Below are 20,988 nucleotides of genomic sequence, written 5' to 3'. Positions count from 1 at the left end.
AATGACGGAAAAACCCCTAGTTCCTGTCATTCGGTTTGCAAATAAGTGTATCATCATTTTCATGAGATACTTTTAAGGATTCGATGGTTTGCGAAACGTAACACCGGGTAATTATATACTTGGTAAGCAATAACGAATGTGAATTCGGGATAGCGCGGATCTATCTTGAGCCCACAGTTGTTAAAGCTCACTACAGTAACAACCATGATTCGACTGAGTTGCTAAAATTGAGGATAGGAAACTCGTGTTTAACCTTCCACGTAAGTAGTCAGTGAGTGGTTCTGGTAGCAAACCTTCAGAAGATTTTTAACAGCGAATTTCTAAGCAGAAGCATCCTGTGAAGTGCTTACGCTCAGGTAATAAATAATGTATCTCGAAATCAGTATCACAAGGTTTATTTGTCAAAACAAAGGAGGGTTTGTATGGTTTAGGATTATGGTCACCATCAACCGACATCATATACACTGAAAGATCTGTAGTCCTATTTAAAATTATTTGGCCTCTCGGTTTATTCATCTGGCCAAACTCGCCCCATCTTGGCAGTCAGAAACACTTTCGTAAGAGCCTCTGAAAAACGGGTTATATAAATAATTCAGCTTCATGGGAGGTTTATGGTTAAGTTTCCGTGTTGTTCTTCTGTTGTCACAAAGTGACACTTCTAAAGACTGTCGATTTAGCATCCATAAAGTTGTATGAAACAATTTCAATATTGCTTAACGCTTAGATTAAGTTAGAGTCAGAGTTTCTACTGATGAAATCAAATAATCTCGTTCTAAGAACCACTAATATAATACTTATCTGAGATAGACAATTAAAAGTCGTTAGTCTAATAAGATTTGAGGAGACTTTCTAGGATAGCAAGAATAATGCGTCCTGAGGTGGGATTATTTTTCAGCATGTTATCTAAAATCATAGAGTGGGTGTTATAGCTTATTAGAACTTAGTGTCGCAGTAGGAAACTGAACTTTTGCAGAGCAGTAATTATCATTTTATCATTGCGAAATACACAGGACGAACCTATATCAGCCTTTCAAGGAATGTATTCTGTGTAGAGCAAGACAGAAAATCCGAGAACGCTTCGATGTTTGAAGTAAAAATAATTGCCGGGGCTGATTCTTTGTGACCAGGCAAAGACATTATTAGTGATATGGATTGACATCAACATATATGGCTACGTTGGTATATTCAATCTCTTGATGTGGGGTTTTGTGTTTGTTTCATTAAGTTATCTGGGTATTTAATGAAGGTATGTTTGTAAAAATTTGGTCTACATAGAAAACTCACGTTGGTACATGTGAATTTCAAACGATGTAACGAAGTATTACTAATCCCATGAGTCTAGAACTTCGACGGCTCTCGAAACAGTGGTATACATCAATCTAAAGGATAATTATTATATTAATATTGTTCGTTGCTAGCAGGATTGTTCGAAGGTTCCCACTCTCTTTGGTGTAAATCCTTAGACTCTAATAATGTACTAGTTTATGCTTTTCTCCATCTACACCTAAATAAGTGCGAAGAACGGGGGCAAAATGTTTTGCATGTTCAGTCCGTAAACGAAATTACCAAGTTCACATGCAAGCAGTAATTAGCTCGACAGTTAACAAAGAATGAAAACGTCTTGTTTTAATGTAACCTGGAAAACTACTCAAGCTATCATATCAAAATTAATTAAAACAGCTACTAGTCTTCCACCGGGAGTCACTCATATCCGACAGATCACCGTAGCGTCATCTGAACTATTTCATAAAAATTCGGTACATTTAGTTTGGAATACAGAACTCAGTCTGTATTTAAGTTGATAACGTTGATGAAATGATTGCATAGAAAGACGACTGTCAAAGGTGTGGATGGTGAATGGTTTATGGAACTTATGTAGAACCCATTGAAACTATGGCCCACATACCAAATCGCTACTAACCTCTGGGATAAGTTGATCATCTAATGGAATTCGCAAATACGTATCTTTCGGGTCTATTTTAAAAAAGGCACCTTGACCCTCATAATCTATGTAGAATGTCCTCAGCCTCTTCAGTGGTACAACAGTGATGCAGTAGCTAAGCATTTAGTGTCAAGCGGTAATCATCACATATTCTATGTGTTTTTCTGTCCACCTTTAATGGAGTCACAGTAAGAGTACTTCAACTGGACAACTCAACTGGGATTACTATCCTTTTTCCAACCAGTTTATCTAGCTCATTCTTCACAGCCCTTAAATCATACAGAATTGGTCTACACTCCTAGAAGATAGGCTCTCCCTTTACTTTGAAGCGTGCTGTGTGAGTTGTCATACATATCACGGTCTTCTAGCATTGTAAAACCAGATCATTGGTTAAAATACTGTCACAAGAACTAGTGCACAGAAAAATGCGTGCGTTTAGCAGTCTTAGCTCCTGTAACCCAAGTCGGATGGGCCATACTCATAAACTAGAAAAAGGAATATTGACACAACTACCCTCTTTTGTCAATAGAATATTAACTGTACCAATAATTGGTAACTGGTGGCCAGTGATCCAAGTTATTCCACTACTTGTAGGTTTTAAGTGGAAATCATTATAAAAAAGCAATAAATTTCTCTGAGAAATAGTTGTTTCTGTGCCATCATTACGAACAATAAACAAATGAGACTTACCTGTGTTAGCAATTAATTTTCGTATTGCACATGACGTTGAAGATGTCACCAGTATTGTAGTTTAACAACTCTTTACCAGTAACACCTATAATTGAATTGCGCCCACCCAGTTAAAACCAGAAGTCAGAAGCGAGGATGTTGGAAGATATACTTGATAGGTTATCAATATATCGAGCAGTAAATGATCTAATCTGGCTAATGATCGTAGGAGATGTTTCCCACGTTGTTCCGTAACGTAATCTGGTACGGATACATGACCGAGCGCCTTCAGCTAAACGAGTCCACTAAAACTAATGTGGTCAGCATCCAATATCGAACACTTACAGAGCTATTGATTTTGGGGGATTATTTACAGTTATAACGTGCTGCTGCAGGCTGTAGTGAGCAGCAGAGAATCTGTCCAAATCAACTGGTCTTGATCCAACATCATTCAATGTTTTACTTGTAAATGACTTAGATCCTTTACAAACAATCTGTATATGTTCAACCTTTCTATATTTACAGCAACGTCCATAACGAAACTGACATGAACTACGAAGATGTGGTTTAACACATGAGTGACAGGGTTCAATACCCAAAGATAAATTAAGAGTGCTTATCGAATCACTCACTTGTCTGCATGGAAATGTTAATATCTGAGGTTTCTGTAATATCAAAGATTTTTTCACTTTCGATAACAAAACATGATGATTGCTCTTAGAAGCTTGTGTCCGACGCTGTATTATGAAATCTCTGGTAGTCCGATTCGGTGCACGGATTAATTTGTTGAACTGTGAACAGAAGTACGGTAGGTTTATCAAGATATGCAAAATTCTTTAACAAACTGTAGGCTTCTCTACCGATAGCAGTAATAAAATGGTGTGAAATGCTATCTTCCTTGAAGTTATTTGACAAACACCAAGCATCACAACAATCTGGGTAGTCTTCCACTTCTCTCAGGGACAGGTTGACCATTACCCCAAGTTACTCGGATCCATATGTACTGTGATTTCAAGTGTGAATTTGAAATCAGGTAACGAAATACTACTAATCACAAGTCTAGAACCTCGACAAGACACAAGTAAGAACTCAAAATTGAAGTACGCAGTATGAATTTGTGTCTTATTATCGTAATATATTTGAACACAACATAAAATATTTAACTTCATGGCAAAATTTCTGGTTATCCATCATAATTTACTTAAAATTATGAGTGAATATACTCGAGCAAAATATGCATACACACAACAATTTTTCAGGATTTTGGTTTTTTCTCTACATGACTCAAAAATATGGGGATCTGATTATAATGACATGAAGTTCTCCAGGCACTGTACATATATAGTACATCAGTTGGACTGAATTATAATGATGCGAAGCAAGATAATAGATCTCTAGGAATGAACTTCGGGGCATAAAATTAATGCTTTGTACTAGTTAACAATGGAGATGCTACAAGTATTTGTAGTTTGACAACGCACGTAACAGCAATGATTCACTGATATTGATGACTGTTTTGATTTTAAATTCCAAATACAGTACATTCGTTCGTGTTCATCTAATACTTCTTGATCAAATTGCTAGGATTACTAGTCCATACTATAACTCAAATACTCTTAAATATCACAGTGGCGTCGTGATGGAGCCTGCGATAGAACATTTGGACATTCATTCAACTTCTAATGCTTTTGAGGATTATTTGGAAAAGTTTGAGATGCAGCATGACCAAGAAAATGTGAAAGGTGATAAAGTTGTGGCACATTTTCTTACATTCATCGGTAAAGAAGCCTACAGTTTATTGAAAACTTTGGCATACCCTGAAAAGCCTATCTTATTCCTTTATACAACTCTCAAGGAACTACTACTAAATCCTCTAAAGTGCACTAGTTTTGAATGTCGTGAGAGAGCGAAATTTCACAAGATGATTCAAGTGCATTTCGTAATGCTAAATGTTTTAAATGTGGCAAGATAGGATACATTCACTCAGTATGCAAAATTACTGTTCACTTTGCTTCAACTATTACTAAGTCCTGCAACTTAGATTACAATAATTCGGCTGTTCCTAATGATCATTTGTCTCTATCCACCGTTTTGAAAGGCAATGTTCAAATTCAAAAGCGATTATATACATGCCTAGGTTCATTTCATGACTTTATTGTGGACACAGGTAGTACAGAGTCCATTATTTCACTCAAGAACTTGAAATCTTTGGATCCCAATGTTGTCGTGAGACCCACTGAGGTCTCGATACTGGGGACAGACCGCCTATACGAGGATGTTGTGAATTGTCAATAAGAAATGATAATTCTTCATATGTACCTTGTGAATTCTTAGTTAGTGAAATAGGACTGGGTTTAAAAAATCTGAAAAGACTGAAATTGTGTTTGTCTTTACTAGTTTCTACAGAAAATTCTGGTGCTTTACTTAAAGATTTGATAGCTGAGTTTGCTAAGTGTAGTGGAGATCCAGTTTTTTTTAAAAAGACGAATAATTCCTCGTGGTCTTTGAGAGGCAGTACATAAGCCACTGAACAATTTGTGTGCGAAAGGTATAATTGAACCGGTTCAGTCCTCAGCATGGGGTACTCCTATTGTTACTCCATTGAAGTCGGATGAAAAGACCCCCAGAATATGTGGTGATTATAGAATAACACTGAACTCTCATTTGTTGAAGCAAACGTGCACGACGATGGAGGCTGGAAATATTCTAAATCGACTTCATGATTTTAAAGTGTTTTCGAAAGTTGACTTAAAAGATGCTTATCTTCAAATCCCCTTAGATCAATCTTCATCTATTTTGACAACAATATACACTGCTTTTGGTCTGTTCAAATACAAATCCCTTCCATTTGATCTTAGTTGTTCTCCAGCCATATTTCAGGAAGTTATGAATAAGGTAGTCAGTGATCTTGAAGGTGCTGAAGTTTATCAAGATGATTTCAACGTTCATTGTACCGATAAAGTAGTTCATGACCAGAGGCTCATTGGTTTATTGCGTCGTTTAATTGAGAAGAATATTACAGTGAATCCGGATAAGTGTTCATCTTGTGTATCTAGTTTCGAATGCCTTGGATACCTAGTCAATTGTAATGATTTTTGACCAGATATGAAACGACTAGCTCCACTGACAAATGTACCGTCTCCAAAAAATCTTTCAGAACTACATTCACTAGTGGGTGCCCTTCAGTACTATTCTCGCTTAATTCCTAATTATTCTTGTCGTGCCAACTGTTTATTTAAAATTTTGACATCTAACCCATTCAAATGGGGTGAGGAACAAGAGTCATGCCTACGAAGTCTGCTAAAGTTTCTTCAAAGTGATGCTGTTCTTCGAACTTACTCACCCAGTGTACATTCTGTACTTATTACTGATGCATCACTTGTGTGTATTGATGCAGTTTTGGAACAAGAAGATAGACCGGTTATCTGTGTTTCACGCGAACTTGCTGTTACTGAACAAGATTATTCACAATCTCAGAGAGAAGCATAAGATGTGTTTTGGGCTGTTAAAAGACTTCATAAATATTTATTTTGAAGGAAGTTTAACATTGTTACTGATCATGCAGCTTTAAAGTTCATTTATCATCCTGAAAAATCCTTAGCACGTTCCTCAACTGCTATGGTTCATCGATGGAGTATTGCTTTAAGTGCCTATGACTACTCTGTTTGGCACAGGAGTGCAAAACAAATTCAACACGTTGACTACATTTCTTGACAATCATTACAAGATAGATCTGGTAATACTTCAATCTGTTTGTTAGTGCAACCTTAACCTGTTCGACGTCCAGATCTCATTAGAGAGACTCGTAGATACTTTGGATGCATACTAAGTGCTATACGGAAAGGTTGGAATACTAATCTGAAACGTAGATTTCCTGTCTATTATTCAAAGTGTGATTAGTTATCTACCACTCCTGATGGTATTTTGTGTCTAAATGATCATGTTTTTATTCATCCTTCATTACGTAAATCTGTCCTTGAAGATCTTCATAGTGGACATTTAGGTGTTGAGAAAATGAGGTCCTTGACGAGGCCCATATGTTGGTGGCCAGATATAAGTGCAGATATGTGCCGTACAGCAAACGATTGCGAAAAATGTCATCAACTGAAAAGTCAGCCTTCGAAGTGGACTCCATGGCTAGTGTCGTCTGAGGCTTGGCAGAAAATTCATGCAGTCTATTGTGGCCCATTTCACGGCAACTATTACGCACTTGTAGTTATTGATTCTTTTCCTAACTGGCCTGAGGTTTTTTTACAACTTCACCCAATTCTGATTTCACAATCCAAGCAATAAGGAAGATGTTTAGTCGAGAAGGGGTTCCTATGGTGTTAGTGACTGATAATGGCGCTCATTTCTCTGCGGATGCAGCCACTAATTGGTTGAATGGAATAGGGTAAAACCATATGTTTACTGCTTCCAGGTACCTTTGTTCTAATGGTCAGGCAGAAAATATTTTCAGGATATTGAAAACTGCAATTGATTCTATTGCTGCATCACAATTTAATGAACTGGCGAGGAGATTAAATACATTTTTGCTGCAATATAGTAATGCTAAACACTCTGTGACGAAAGTGACTCTATTAAAGCTACTGAAAGGAAGAATTCTCCGTTCAAATATGTAGTGTTTGGAGTCTGCAGAAGTTACATATTGTCATGAGAATGATCTTCGACCAGTCACGGGGATCGTGGTGAAGAATGTTCGAAAATCCATGGTGCGAATTCTGGATATCAATGACTTGAGTATACATAACCAACATGTTAATCAAATACAATTCGAGGACCCAGATGAGTTTGTCCCAATTTCGGTTGTTAATTCTAATACTAACGAGTGCATTTTAGATAATATAGAGTCTGTATCCAATATACTGTCGGACGAACAGGATGAACGTACGATCGATTACAGACAATTACACTCCGATATAAGCCGTGGTGGATGTAGTGTTTTAATGAACCAATGATTCCCTGATATTGATGACTGTTTTGATTTTGAATTCCAAATGCAGTATATTCGTTCGTGTTCATCTAATACTTCTTGATCAAATTGCGTTATTGCTGGGATTACTAGTTTATATTATAATTCAAATACTTCAATTCATTACATCAAAGTATATACAATCTAACCAAATCGAATGTCAGAAATGAAGTTCGAATATATAGTTGGAAAGTTATCGATTTGTCGATAAACGTTGGGTCTAAGGTGGATATCAGTTGCAAGGTTTACGTAGTGTGATGTACCTAACCGTGATCTGGTGCACATGCGTGACCGAGAGATTTCAGCTAGAGTGTGTCCAAAAAGACTAAAGAGATCAGCTTCAATGTCGAAGACTTACAGAACTATTTGTTTTGGGTATTTATTCACCACCAGAATAACATCCTGCTAGGGCGAGTTGAATTATAATTTGATCATTACATTTCAAATAATCTGCATAAATAAAACTCAAACGCTAGAGGAAATCTCAGGCGCCAACCTAACGTGAAGAACACCTGTAGGTTATTATCAACCGGACCTGTAGCACTTCTCTCTGTACTCTCAAAAACTATGGGGTCGCTGATATGCGACGGTATACGCGACTATTTTTAACCATAAGCTTCTTTTCACCCTAACATCACAGTTTCTGAAAGGATCACTCTCGTATAACATACCAGCTGACTACGGTGGACTGATGAACAACCATTCTTGATAGCAAGAAGAAGATTGATGTCATATACCTTGACTTCTCAAAGGCTTCTGATAGGGTCAACAATGTATGTCTTATCAATAAGCTCAAGGGATTAGGTATCAAATCGCCTTTAATTGATTGGCTCATTTTATATAAGAAATGTACATTTTAAAGTCATGGTTCACTTCGACCTCTCTCAGGATATGTAATATCCTAGTGGGCTCCTTTCAGGATTCATTAGTAGGATGTCTTCTTTTCTTGATCTATATAAACGATCTTGCACAACAGGTATCGTCAGGTTTATTACATTTTGCTGATGATATGCAACGTTGGAGAGAGATACGCGACCGAGAGGATAATCTGGCACCTCAGGAGGATCTGACTCGACTCCAGTGTTGAGAAGGTGACAACGGACCTACCTTTGACACTCCAAAGTGTAAAGTAGTCCATCGGAGACATGTTGCAGACTACAGTTACAACTTAGGCAACTCTCGTCTAGCGGTATCACAAGTTGGAAAAGATCTAGGAGTGTTGGTAACCTATTATCCAAAGTCTTACTCTAATTGCAACGAAAATGCCATATGGTGTTCAACAGTTTTATTTGTCTCCATTTAGAATACAGGCACAGTATTTCCTCCCTCACTTCAATAGGATAAGGACATTCTGTGGTGTATCCAACGGCGAGCCATGAAATCAATTCGGGGACTCAAATTCAGGCATTATGAAGAGCGCCTGCAATCACTGAACCTTAATCCATTAGAGTACAGGTGTCTTAGAGGTGACCTAATGACTTACAGCATCCTTAACACTTCTAGGCATCTTCATAAACACCTACTTAAGCTTAGTCCCAACACAAATCTTTGGGGTAATATCCAGAAACTGGAGACACAACACAACAGAACAGACTATAGTCACAACTTCAACTCTTTAGGAGTAGTCAAATGATGGAATTCGTTGCAGGCTAAGCTAGTCCAAGCGACTTCACAGGAGTCGTTTAAGAGAAAACTTGACATATTCTTAAGGACTAAGAATAGTATCTTACTATGATTTGCCGACTTCTATTTTGTTCTCCTATTTTGTCGTTATTATACCTAGGTTCCTATCTGTAGGCATCAGTAATCCACCGTCACTAGATACGGAAGCCTGTTAAGCGAAAGCTTCTTATATTCCACCCAAAACCATTTGACCATTTGAGCCGCGCAAGTCAGTTTCTTGCGTTTCTTTTCGTGCGTATTTTGTTCATACACAACAACCGATTTTCTTTGTGGTCGCTTTATTCACTCTCCTATGTTCCTACTTAGTTGACCGATCGATTAGCACTTTTGGAGGACATCAAGTAAGTTGGTAGCCGTTAAAGTCGGCACATTCAGGGGATAAACATACGTTGCTAGGAATGGTTCTCATGTTTCGCACAATTTCCTCTAAAAATTATCTGACAAATAACACTGGAAGATTTAACTTCTAAACCTTATACCCGCCCCTCCCACAGAAGGAAGTTCTGGGATGGATCCTGACTGATTTTGAAAAGAAACTTAAGTCGTTAACCGCAAACATTTTACCAAGGATGGTTGATTTTTCATATGCACGTTTTCCACCAAGTGATTTCTTTTTCAATGTTCGAGTTATTTAAGTGTCGTTAATTTAGTTTGATAAATATTTTGTGTAGGTGTGGTGATGGACACAACATCCAAACACTAAAGTCACTGTTCCTATATATATCGCTCAATAGAAGCTATATATTTTCTTTTAAGTTGTTTCTTCTTGAACTTATAAATGCATGTTTGTATCAGTCAGTGCATATATGCACATATACGTTTACATGAGCTTAAAAATATTCGCGTGAGCCAACATATGCATCTACGACTCTTACTGTTTTTCTAATCATATGCCTGTTTAACAGTACTTATTTGATTGTCCAGCAATGTATTGGTGTAATTCTTACTTCGTTCCATCACAGTGTGCCACCTGAAAATCAATTAACCAATTTGGTTTGCCAAGTTCATAGTGATAAACGAATATATGCTGTGACTTTTCAACCATGCTGTTACATTCTTTGATTAGGTTAATTGAACTAGTGGTCAGTGTGGTTAGATGGAGATATTTGCCATTACTCATGGTATTTCTATCAGGATTTCACAATTCTCTTTTTCTTATAGTATACAGTAAGCCAATGTACTTCTCATTCAGCCAGTAAATTCCACGCTGGATCCTTGCTCCGTGTACTACTGCTTAAGCAGCTGAATGGTACAATGAATCCGTACAGTGTATTCCAAAGGAAAGCACACGAACCTGCGTTTGATAAATGAGTCATATTTCTAACTAAATATCTTGATACCTGCCAGTTTCTGATGTATGCATTATTTTGCACTCATGTCCTAACTTTTTTTTCCCGCTTTATTTAGAAATTCATGTAAATAAATGAGAGCTAGCGCTAATGCTTATACTACCGCACCATCTAATCCACCATCTATTCGTCATGAACCAAACTCCAGTGTCTTTAGAAACTCTATAGAACATTCACAGAACCTTACTTCTAGCAACAGCATAGTTAACCCTGTTTCATCATTATCAAGAGGTGAGGGTTGGTTATGCTGCTTCGTTTCTAACTTGTTTTCTAGATGGACCTAGTAATGAGACAGGACCTATGGAATCATATGATAGTCTTAACTTGCAAAACCGTTTGGAAAATTTGAAACATTGGAGTGTAACAACATTCAAATGTACAAAACAAATGATTGAAGAAAAACTGGGAACAGCAAGTGTAACTTGTGATCAGGAATTAGAGAATCGAATTTCAATGTTTAGGTTAGTTCAAAAAGTGTTTAGCGGGTGATATTCAGTCATCTAATTTACAAACAACCGTACCACACTAATGAATTAAAAAATTTAATTTCCATATATATTGTTTTCAAGTAAATTCTAGTACTGTTCATTGTATGTAAGCTCTATTAACTAAAAGACACCAAGTTACCATGTGACACCTTCCTGCATCTGTGATCGCTAGAATTAAAGTGTTTTAGTGCCTAGTGCTACTTTATACTCTCACTATGAACTTCAGTTTTCGTGTCAGCAACCAAGATATATAGGGGCTCAACCTATTGACCATTTTATTTACATTTGACCCACTAGATGGTTAAAGATAATCACTTGTGACTAGGGTAACTGTAGCGACGTTATCGTTGAATGTGGTAGTGATTAGTGTGGGCTTAGTGCCATCAAGAATGATGGATTATTTAAGAGCGAAAAAAGTAAATTAATGAAAAGGACCACCAAACTATGAGGCCTCAAAGTAAAGGGATTATCTTCCTGATTGATTACAGAAATGACGGAGTTTCCGTTTTTCCAATTAAGTGTTAATTAATGTTAAAAGTCAAGCAGAAGTTTAGTATCTAAATGGTAACACTTCGTGCCTACTAATCATATTTTGCTTCCCTATCGAAACTGATTTCAAGCCAACGTTGTCGTTATATAAATATCTAGTTATGTTTTTCAACTCATTAAGGTATCAGTAGTTATTGTAGAGAGCGACCCTGCATGTTCTTCCCTACATTATTTTATTTTACTTAAAGCTGTGGAACTTCCCAATCTGCCACGGGACTGAGAGATTAACCACACAAGTCAAAATGACATTGTTAGACGAAACGTCGAATACATACTAGTGTAATAACTAGAATAAGAATAGTAAAGATCTAGTCAAAATAGGAACATAACCGATGTAGGTTTTATTTTCCCCAACATTTCATCATACTGTAGTGAACAAAACACGGGTGGGGGCAATCAAATGTGTTTAAGCACAAATTACAGACTATCTCACTAAATTCTGATAACTATACAGTAAACAGTTAATTTGCAAAATAACAATCAACTGTCTCAATTTTAACTGTTCCTTCTGCAAATATCAGTCCGTCTTCTCTGATTTCATTGCTCATGCATTTTGTTACCAATTGTGCTTCATTCCTGTTCTTTCTTTATCGATCTTCTGCCAAAATACATTCTATGTCTGACCATCACCATATACTACTTGTGTGGATATAAGTAGACTACACCACAATACTATTCCTGAGGAACAAAAACATACCGTAAACGATCCATGTATGATGTGTTATTAGGGTGTTAGGCTGTGTGATCACCAAAGCTCCAGTCCGATAGAAAATAGCTGCCTACAGACTTTTACTCGATACAGCTATCCTCCATTCCCAAGCGTTATGTCGCTAATTGACTTTCTTCTTGCTGTTTGACAATTCTTATGTATGCGAATAATTCTCACCGTAGAAGCCGCTTAAGTGCAGTGCATAAGGTTTATTCAATTCACGATATTTTACGATACAAAATATAGAGAATATTCATTCAAACTGTCGAAAGAATGAATATAAAATAATGAGATCAACCTTTTAGATCACGTTTTTATTCTGTGTTATGGTTCAGATTTTGAGATAGGACACCATCACATTACATGGCTCATAATCAATCACAATGGAGTAGGTGAATACACACTTTGTCTTCTCTTAAACCGTGAGATCAAAATCACTTTATACCTTTTTTTCTATGAACTAATTCTTTCATATCCTTATGTGAAATGTTTTTTGTTTCTACTACCAATGAAGTAATTTTATGAACTTGGTGTTCATCTTGTTGTGCTAATGAGGTATGACAACTTGTACCGATACATATATGTGCCCGGTCGCACGTTGTAACTGACTGACTGACTTGAGTACTACTTCCGCACGTGCTTTTGAAAGATTTGACATCCTGCTTTCAAATTATTGACCACTGTTGAACTAACATTATTCTTGTTAAAATGTATTTGAAAGGATTTTGCTTCTAATAATAAGACCAAACGCTGTTGTGAATTTAGTCTGAACAAAGGTGTTAGTGTTTTGCGTGAGATGTTTTGGATTTGTAAATCATTTTCCGATACAACTAATTAATTGGAGATACCAGTGATAAAATTTTTAGCTTAGAATTACTTTTTATGAGAACATAGTTTATTCTGAAGGTGAAATTTAAAAATTCAAGGTAGGAACACCGGTAGCACAAATTCATTCAGGCTCATCGGATAAATATATAACTTTTGACCTCTTTTGGACATACCGCATCGAATATGCAAGCATTTAGGCCGTGTGTGTTAAAAATAAAACTTAGTTACTTTTAACAAAAAACGAATCATGTATCAACTTGTTTTAGTCACTTTATTGATTTTTTCAGCTGGTACACGTCATTTCTGGCTTTGATAGGAAATAAAGTGTAAATTGTTTACCGAATAGAAATTATATACCTTAGTAATTTCATGATTGTAATCACATATACCTCCTTTAATCTGTTCTTATTATAAAATGGCGTCTAACAGGGTAGTGTTTAGGTGCGCAACGAATATTGTCTAGCAGCAATCATAGTTGTTCGCGTAAAATATAAGTGGGTTTCTGGGGGGATTGTCACTAAGACTCACAAAGTCATGTGACATCGATGAGGTAGTTGGGCCAACAAGAGATGCTTGGAGAATATTTATTTTTGTCTTATTCTCTCACACATGCATAATATCGACTAATCAATTTATTAAAGATTAACAGTTTTTCCAAAACTATCAGCTTGTTATGTCATCTTTCTACGCCGATTTGGTGTTGGAACTTGGGGGGGGGTACGTATGTCCCAGATTATACGTTGTATATGACTAACTATTATGGGAATATGATTTGTTTTCGCTATCCCAAATACTTACTTAACATTATGGGTTGCAGTAATATTTGAACGGGAAAAAACTTTTAAATAGAGTCCTCAAAGCCAATATGAATAGTATTATGAACTGATTACACCATTGTTATAGGGTCTGTAGTTGCGTAAAATCCTTCAAGTAAGATTAGGATAGGTTAAGATAAAAAACTCTTCCATTTTAGGCTTTGTTTGCTAGGAGCTTTGTAAACATGTAAGATCTACTTAATCAGTTTACTTTAATACATATAGGAGACAAACATAACTTATCACTACTAGTTTTCTAATGGTATTGGTGATTATTACAGATATGGTTTTCGATGGGTTTTCTTGTTTGTTGTTGAACATCATATTTAAGAGTCATTAGATTACTAAACTCTATTCTAATGAGGTAAGGTGAAATTACTTTTGCCAGTTGAAATGCTTTCAACATTCTGTGTACAAGTGTTAAACTTCCAGCTGACGTTTCTCCAAGCTTTCTAACCAGTAATAATTAGTGTGTAGTATTCTTTTCTTTTATCTTTGTTTCGATATAGAAATATGCATCAACAGTATAAACTATTGCATAACCTCGCTGAAAAGTTAGCTAATAGTTTTCGTGAAACTATTCATCACCAACGTGCATTTACGAGTCATATGACTACTTTAATTGTACAGCAGCCTGATTTAAGCAGTGAATTCACCTATAATACAGAAACCCAACGTATCGTTATATCAAATGGAGAAAAATTATTGGGTATGGATTATGTGTACTTTTTGGCTTGATCTCACGTTTTATTTAATCTTCTTTAAGATGATTTTTCTCATGAGCTTATTTCAGATGAAAAACGGCTGTTTTTCCCCGCTGTAGAACTCTTCAATAATGTCTTTGCACGACCTCTACAGATGTCAAACCCAAGAATTTTGGGTCTCGCGATATGCATATTGCGTTTAGATTTTTAAGTTAAAACCCAATCTAAAGGTAGGGCACTTTTGGGAGGGAGGATTGGTCGTATTATTTCATCCTGTGGCTTGAATTAAATAGTGAATAATTGGTTTGTGTACTCGTCTTTCTAGTAGACAAATGTTATGTCAGCTCTTACATTATGAAAGTAGTTCAAAGCTGAGTATATAAATATCCACTTGGTTAACGAGATATACTTTTCTTACTATTATTTGTATAAATCGACTTGATTATTGAGGGTCTTAAAAATCAAATTAGTTATTATTAATACACCAAAAGACATAACATCTTAATGGCTCATAAGAAACTAATGAAACACTTCTGTTTTATGTAAGTAACTAACGTCAATCAAGCCAGTGGTAATATAAACCAACTTATCTTAATGGCTATATATTTTTATTGGTATGAAAAGTATTTAGTTTTAGGTTTTGGGTACCAATTAGGCCAGTATTTTTAAGCGATTTTCAGAAAAAAAATGCAGGTTTTTACTTTCTTATAAGTGAAGTAGACGATTTTCAAGTATTAATGCTTAATTCACGCTATTAAATAACTATAATTTAAACTGATAATATATACCTAAAATTAGTTGAGGGGATTGAATAGATTTCTTTTTGATGCAGATTATAATAACTGGATTATTGTTCATCATAAATCAATGTTGCAGTGTTAGTTCTTTACTACTAAGATTTGTAGCTCAAGTGGATGAATTTGGTAGAGTTTTGCTCTCTGAGCTGGATGGTATGGTCGTGGAGCTTTCGTCGTTCTTCTGAACGACATCATCAGCACAAACTCCAGGTAGCCAATCAAGATCGAGGTTTACATCACAAGCTGTGAGTCGTATGTGAAGAAATTCGAATACTTCACTTTTGGTTTGTGCTGCTGATGTTATTCAGAAGAACGATGAAAGCTCTACGACCAAACCATCCAGCTCAGAGAACAAAACCACCAAAAACATTGGAACAAAGAGACACCAAAATGTATATTAGCCACACAATAAAAATGAGACTGTGAAGAGATAGAAAGGGGAAGGTGAGTATAATAAAATAGAAAAAATGAATTTTTTTTAATAAGAGCGTGGAAAAAATAGTGGGAGAAGCGCTTCATTTAGAAAACACGATCAAAAAGAATCCTTTCAGTTAAAGAAGTTATTCTTATATGATGATAAAAGAAAGTTACAGCAGGACCATCACTTGCTTCCATTCTGAGGACGTCCGATAACGTCTTAAGCCACAAGGTTGCTCTATCTCTGGGACCCCAACCAGGTGGTCGTGAAAGACCAGCAGAAGCCAGTCCTGTACAGCTTTCTTTCATACCACGACATCATGTCATGCAATGACCACCTCTCCGCTTTTTCCAACCGGTCCCAGCGTTAGCACGATGTGGAATTCTCTGGGACAACATTCGTAGTACACGCCCAAGCCACTGAAATCTGTGTTTTAAGATGGTAACACCAATTCTATTATCATCACTGTACCCAAACACATTACTGAACCTCCGAATTAACTAATATGGCGTTGGCACTGAATGTCAGCAGTCCTTCGAACGATGAATTTGTTGGTCCAAGCAAGGGTATAATCAGAGTCCAGATAAGTACCCTGCAGTCTTGTACACAACCACGCTAGCGGCAATAACTGATCTCAGTGTGATCAATCTGAGTCCAGGCTTGAGATGCAGAAAGAAGACGCCATGTAGCACATTGGGGATGACTGTGCCGATAGTTAGTGCTAGCCAGAAACAGGTTATAGGCTGCGCAAAGCTGCAGTAGACGGTCACCATTATCTGACCTGCGACCTTTATTTAACCACAAAACGAAGTGCTTAACCATGATAAATGTTACCATGTTTGCATTTCATTAATCGTTCGTAGAGTTCTGTTTTATACGATGAATGTGTAACTGTTAACTCTCTACAAAACCATTCTATGAATTATTGCAAGCATTATGGTTTTAAGAAGACTCCCTTAACATTACACTGCGAATAAGTTGATTTGTTTATTATAACATAATCATGCACTTATATAATAGAGGCTACTGGTTTCATTTTTAACCTGCTTACTGTATAATCAAAATAGTTTTCTTTGTAACATCTGAATTGCTTCAGTCGATTGTAATTGATAAATCAGTGTCATTATGAAGAAATGTAGTGTAACTATGAATGTATGTCTGTCTAAATGGATTTGAAATTTAAACAGATGACAGTTACGCAGTAAAATGCGATTATTGGCACAAGCCACTTCCAAGTAAAATGATGTCAAAAGACACTACTATTGGCTACCGTAATGCGTTTTCTTGTTAATCAATACAATAATTTATTCATGTCAGATGTTTATTGAACATATGATCATTATACAATTATTTTAACTTTTCTAATTTCACGTATCTGTCTGTCTGTTATGAAAAGTTTGCTATCTTTACGACAGTCAATCCCCTCTATAAATTAAAAGAATGCAATAATAAGACCGAGTTAATCCTTAAAATGTATTGTACAGATATATCACATTTTTCAAATCAACATCGTCTTATCATCCTTTCAAGGTATACTACCCACTTGTCAATGTCGGCTTAGAGGCATTCAGTGTGATTTATTTATTATGTTCCTCTCTATCTTCTTAAAATAAAAAAATTCACTAATCTTTTTATTCATTTATGGTATTTATTTTGTTTTAATCCCTGTAGCATCATTAAACCATTTTGTTGATACTTTGAACACACTGATTAGTCATGCATTTACAGATACATGGACTACTGTTTCTAGTATGCAATCGGCTCGTATACAATATGATGCTTATCGTAATGAAATGAATCAAACAAAAAGTAGAAAACCTAATGTTAATAATAATTCTGATACTGTCACACCCACTACTACAACTAGGATCACAATGTCAGGAAATTCATTTGCCGCTGACTCGATTCACGATAGTCATAATTTACAATCACGATTAGATGCAGCTTGTGAACGGTATTCCCAGTTGAGAAAAGCTGTTCTATGTAAATTGGAATTTCTACAAGAAAACAGAGTGAGTTTATTAGATCTAAAATTGTATGTTAAACAGGAAAACTGTGCACATATAATTTTCATTAGATGGTAATCACTGTTGATGTAGAAGTTTGGGAATAATCAGAAGTCTTGTTAACTGTTACGGTTTTTTCAAGAGGAAGTGCGAGGTGTGTCAAACAGTTGGCAGTACGTTACTAAAACGAGATTGAACCTTTGGCTGTTAGATAAATTGAACAACTAATGCACAATAGAACTTCGACTATAACGCATCCAATCTGCTAAGGCACCAACTGAGTCGCAAATCTTGAAGAGAATCTACATGCTTCAACATCAGTTTATTTCTAAGATAATATCGCAATTACTAAAAAACCAACTGGGATGTGTACCATACTAATATTGTTCTACTTACTGCTATTACCCTCAATGGAGCATAGGTCTCCAACTAGCATTCTCCAACCCACTCTGTCCTGGAAATAATGTCCCACTACCATCATTTTATGTTTGAGTAATTTAGGCGTACGTGTATTACTATTGAAGGTGAAATTTTTAGTAGTCTTCGTACTATACCTTGGTTTTGGAATATATCATAGGACTGGACTCACTGAAAACATGATAATCCATTCTACTTTTAAAGCACTAGGTCTGTCTATATCTCAATAGACACCTAACATTTACTTACTTGGGAGGACTGGCAAATATCACCTAGATTTAATTACCAAGTCACTGTTCCGCTGAGTGTTTGTATAACGTAACAGAGTTTTCAAGATAATGACTTTTCAAGGAATACTTTTGTTACTTAATTTAGAAGCACAAGCTTGTGCAACAAACCAGCAGTTATCCTGTTTTAAAAAAATCCATAATATAATGCTTAAGCATCCGTTCTGAGTGACTCGCTCTATTTCTTCCTGTCAGTATGCAAGATTCTAGCATAAATATGATGGTAAGTTATGCGGTGTCAAGGTGCTATAATTCTCCCGATTTCGGAGAAATTTTACAGGTTAGTTGTAGGCTAACACTTTAATTATTTCATGTACGCAATGTAGTGTTGCGTAAAATATATTATTAAACTATGCATTTTGTACTCTAACGTGAAATCTAGGGGAGACTTCGAAGCTAAGTACATTTTTGTGTAAGCCGGGTTATGATACAGTCTACCTGTACAAACTTAAACGAAGCTAAAGTATCAAACCTGCAAGCTAATTAGTAAACGATAACTGACCTAGGATACCTCTGTTTTTAGATGGGTATCATCAGTCATCCTCTATGTAATTTATATACTGCTAAGATTAATAATATTCTTTGGATATTTTTAATCTTTACTTGTTCTATTGTCATATTTACACCTCGTTTGTCATTAGCTGCGCGTTATGCGACATCAACTAGTACTTCTACAGAATGCAACATCAGCATTCTTCTCTGGAAATAATCAACAATTGGATCAAATTCTAAACCAGTATAAAATCAAATTGCCAAACGCAGAAAATGGAGTTAGCCACTAACTAGTTCTCTCTTTTTCTATTTGTTACTGTTTCACTTGCATTTCTTTTATTATAATATGTAATAAACACATGTGATTACTAGTTTTGCCATATGTGTGCTGTGAGCCCATTGAGTGATATACATTCTTTTGACAGATCATTTTCAACCCATATGTATTTACACACAAGTGCAAAATTCGTGACTTCGGTGATACTAATTATGGACATTTACAGTGCTTTGGGTTTCGAACTTTTTAAATATTCTTACTGTTTTTTTTACTTGATAATGTGTTATTACGTTTGTATTTACTGTTTATGAAGTTGTTGCATATCTTCAAAATCTATATTTACATTTACGTAGTAAATGTTTGTCATTTTTGTACAACTGCTAACCGGGAATGGCCGTCAGTAATTCTTATTTTCATGCCATAGAACTCGAGCCACATTTCCCAAGGGTTAATGATGCTACATGGGTGTCCAGATTGAATTAGGTGTAGCTGAACTCGAACCTTAGTTGCTATAACTTAGTAACAACTCGAATTAAATGCAACTCAGGAGTCCCGACTGCATTGTGTAACGCGAAGTACAATCATATTGAAAAGAGTGTGACAGCTGGGGATCCATACCAAACTCCTTGAAAATGATTAATCTAATCGTATCTGTGGTCTGATTTCACTGTGCACTATAGTGTGCTTTGTAATATCTGTGTATACTCTTAGGCTTTGAATAGTCATGGGATATGTTCAAGAGTCACTAAAGATCAAAGTGCACTGGACGGCTGTCCCGTCCCTACACGTAAACGAACCAAGGACATAGGGTATTATATATCTGGGTCATCCGGTGGTCACCATTTTCAGCCGAGTTATTATATAATATGACGCAGATATCCTTCAAAATGGCAAACCACCACCAAACAATCGTACGATCAGCAACGACTGACTTCCCAATGTAGTTTAGTAAACTCTTATGTTACGTAACCGGTGAAATTTAACCATGTCAGCATACATTTTACATTGATGGGAGTGAACAACGAGCATAATTTGCCTACTATCTGGATTATAATTGCTTGCATACTTCTTACTGATCATGCACAAGTTGGATTATAGTGACTCGGCCACCATTAATTCCAAATGTACCACGTAGAACCACTAATATGGTGTGTATAAAAATAAAACTAATTGATGATTTATCAGGACCAGATTCACCATACTAGTTTGCTCAATATCGTCTCCAGAAAACATTACAACTACCTAAAGACCAGAGCAATAAATACACCACTAAATAAAACTCAGGTGCCTTAATACTGCCGAATCTCGTGGTTTAGTGGCTGAGAAAAAGTTCTCATGTTATTTCAACATAGACGGGTGGTTTCCAAATGGATTGGTTTAGTCATATACCTAACGCAACTAGCTAGAGCAAAGTAAATATGAAATGCATACGTGTCTCTGAATCGAACAGATTTTAAGGTCAGTTTGTTTCTCAGTACCACAGAACGGCTACTGGGTATCTTAGATCGAACTAAATTATATAAGACGAAAAACTCTGATTCCCCGTTTTACTAATCACAATCTGAGTAATAAACTTAAAACAGGAT

The 20,988-nt window shown here is 36.1% G+C and overlaps 1 protein-coding gene across 1 annotated transcript; it reads left to right on the top strand.

The window, feature by feature from the left end:
- The first annotated feature begins 9,481 nt into the window (after positions 1-9,481).
- Positions 9,482-19,759, top strand: Smp_073210 (putative adp-ribosylation factor interacting protein). The gene is made up of 6 exons (XM_018793823.1): positions 9,482-9,607; positions 10,674-10,846; positions 10,890-11,076; positions 14,514-14,713; positions 17,595-17,935; positions 19,275-19,759. The coding sequence occupies exons 2-6, from the start codon at positions 10,690-10,692 to the stop codon at positions 19,413-19,415; spliced, it is 1,026 nt and encodes a 341-aa protein (XP_018648296.1). The 5' UTR covers positions 9,482-9,607; positions 10,674-10,689; the 3' UTR covers positions 19,416-19,759.
- The last annotated feature ends 1,229 nt before the right edge of the window (positions 19,760-20,988 follow it).

The sequence above is a fragment of the Schistosoma mansoni genome, chromosome 1 (genome assembly GCF_000237925.1).
Source record: "Schistosoma mansoni strain Puerto Rico chromosome 1, complete genome".
Classification (NCBI taxonomy): domain Eukaryota; kingdom Metazoa; phylum Platyhelminthes; class Trematoda; order Strigeidida; family Schistosomatidae; genus Schistosoma; species Schistosoma mansoni.
The sequence above is the reverse complement of the archived record's forward strand: the minus strand, read 5'-3'. Positions and strand labels throughout refer to the sequence as shown.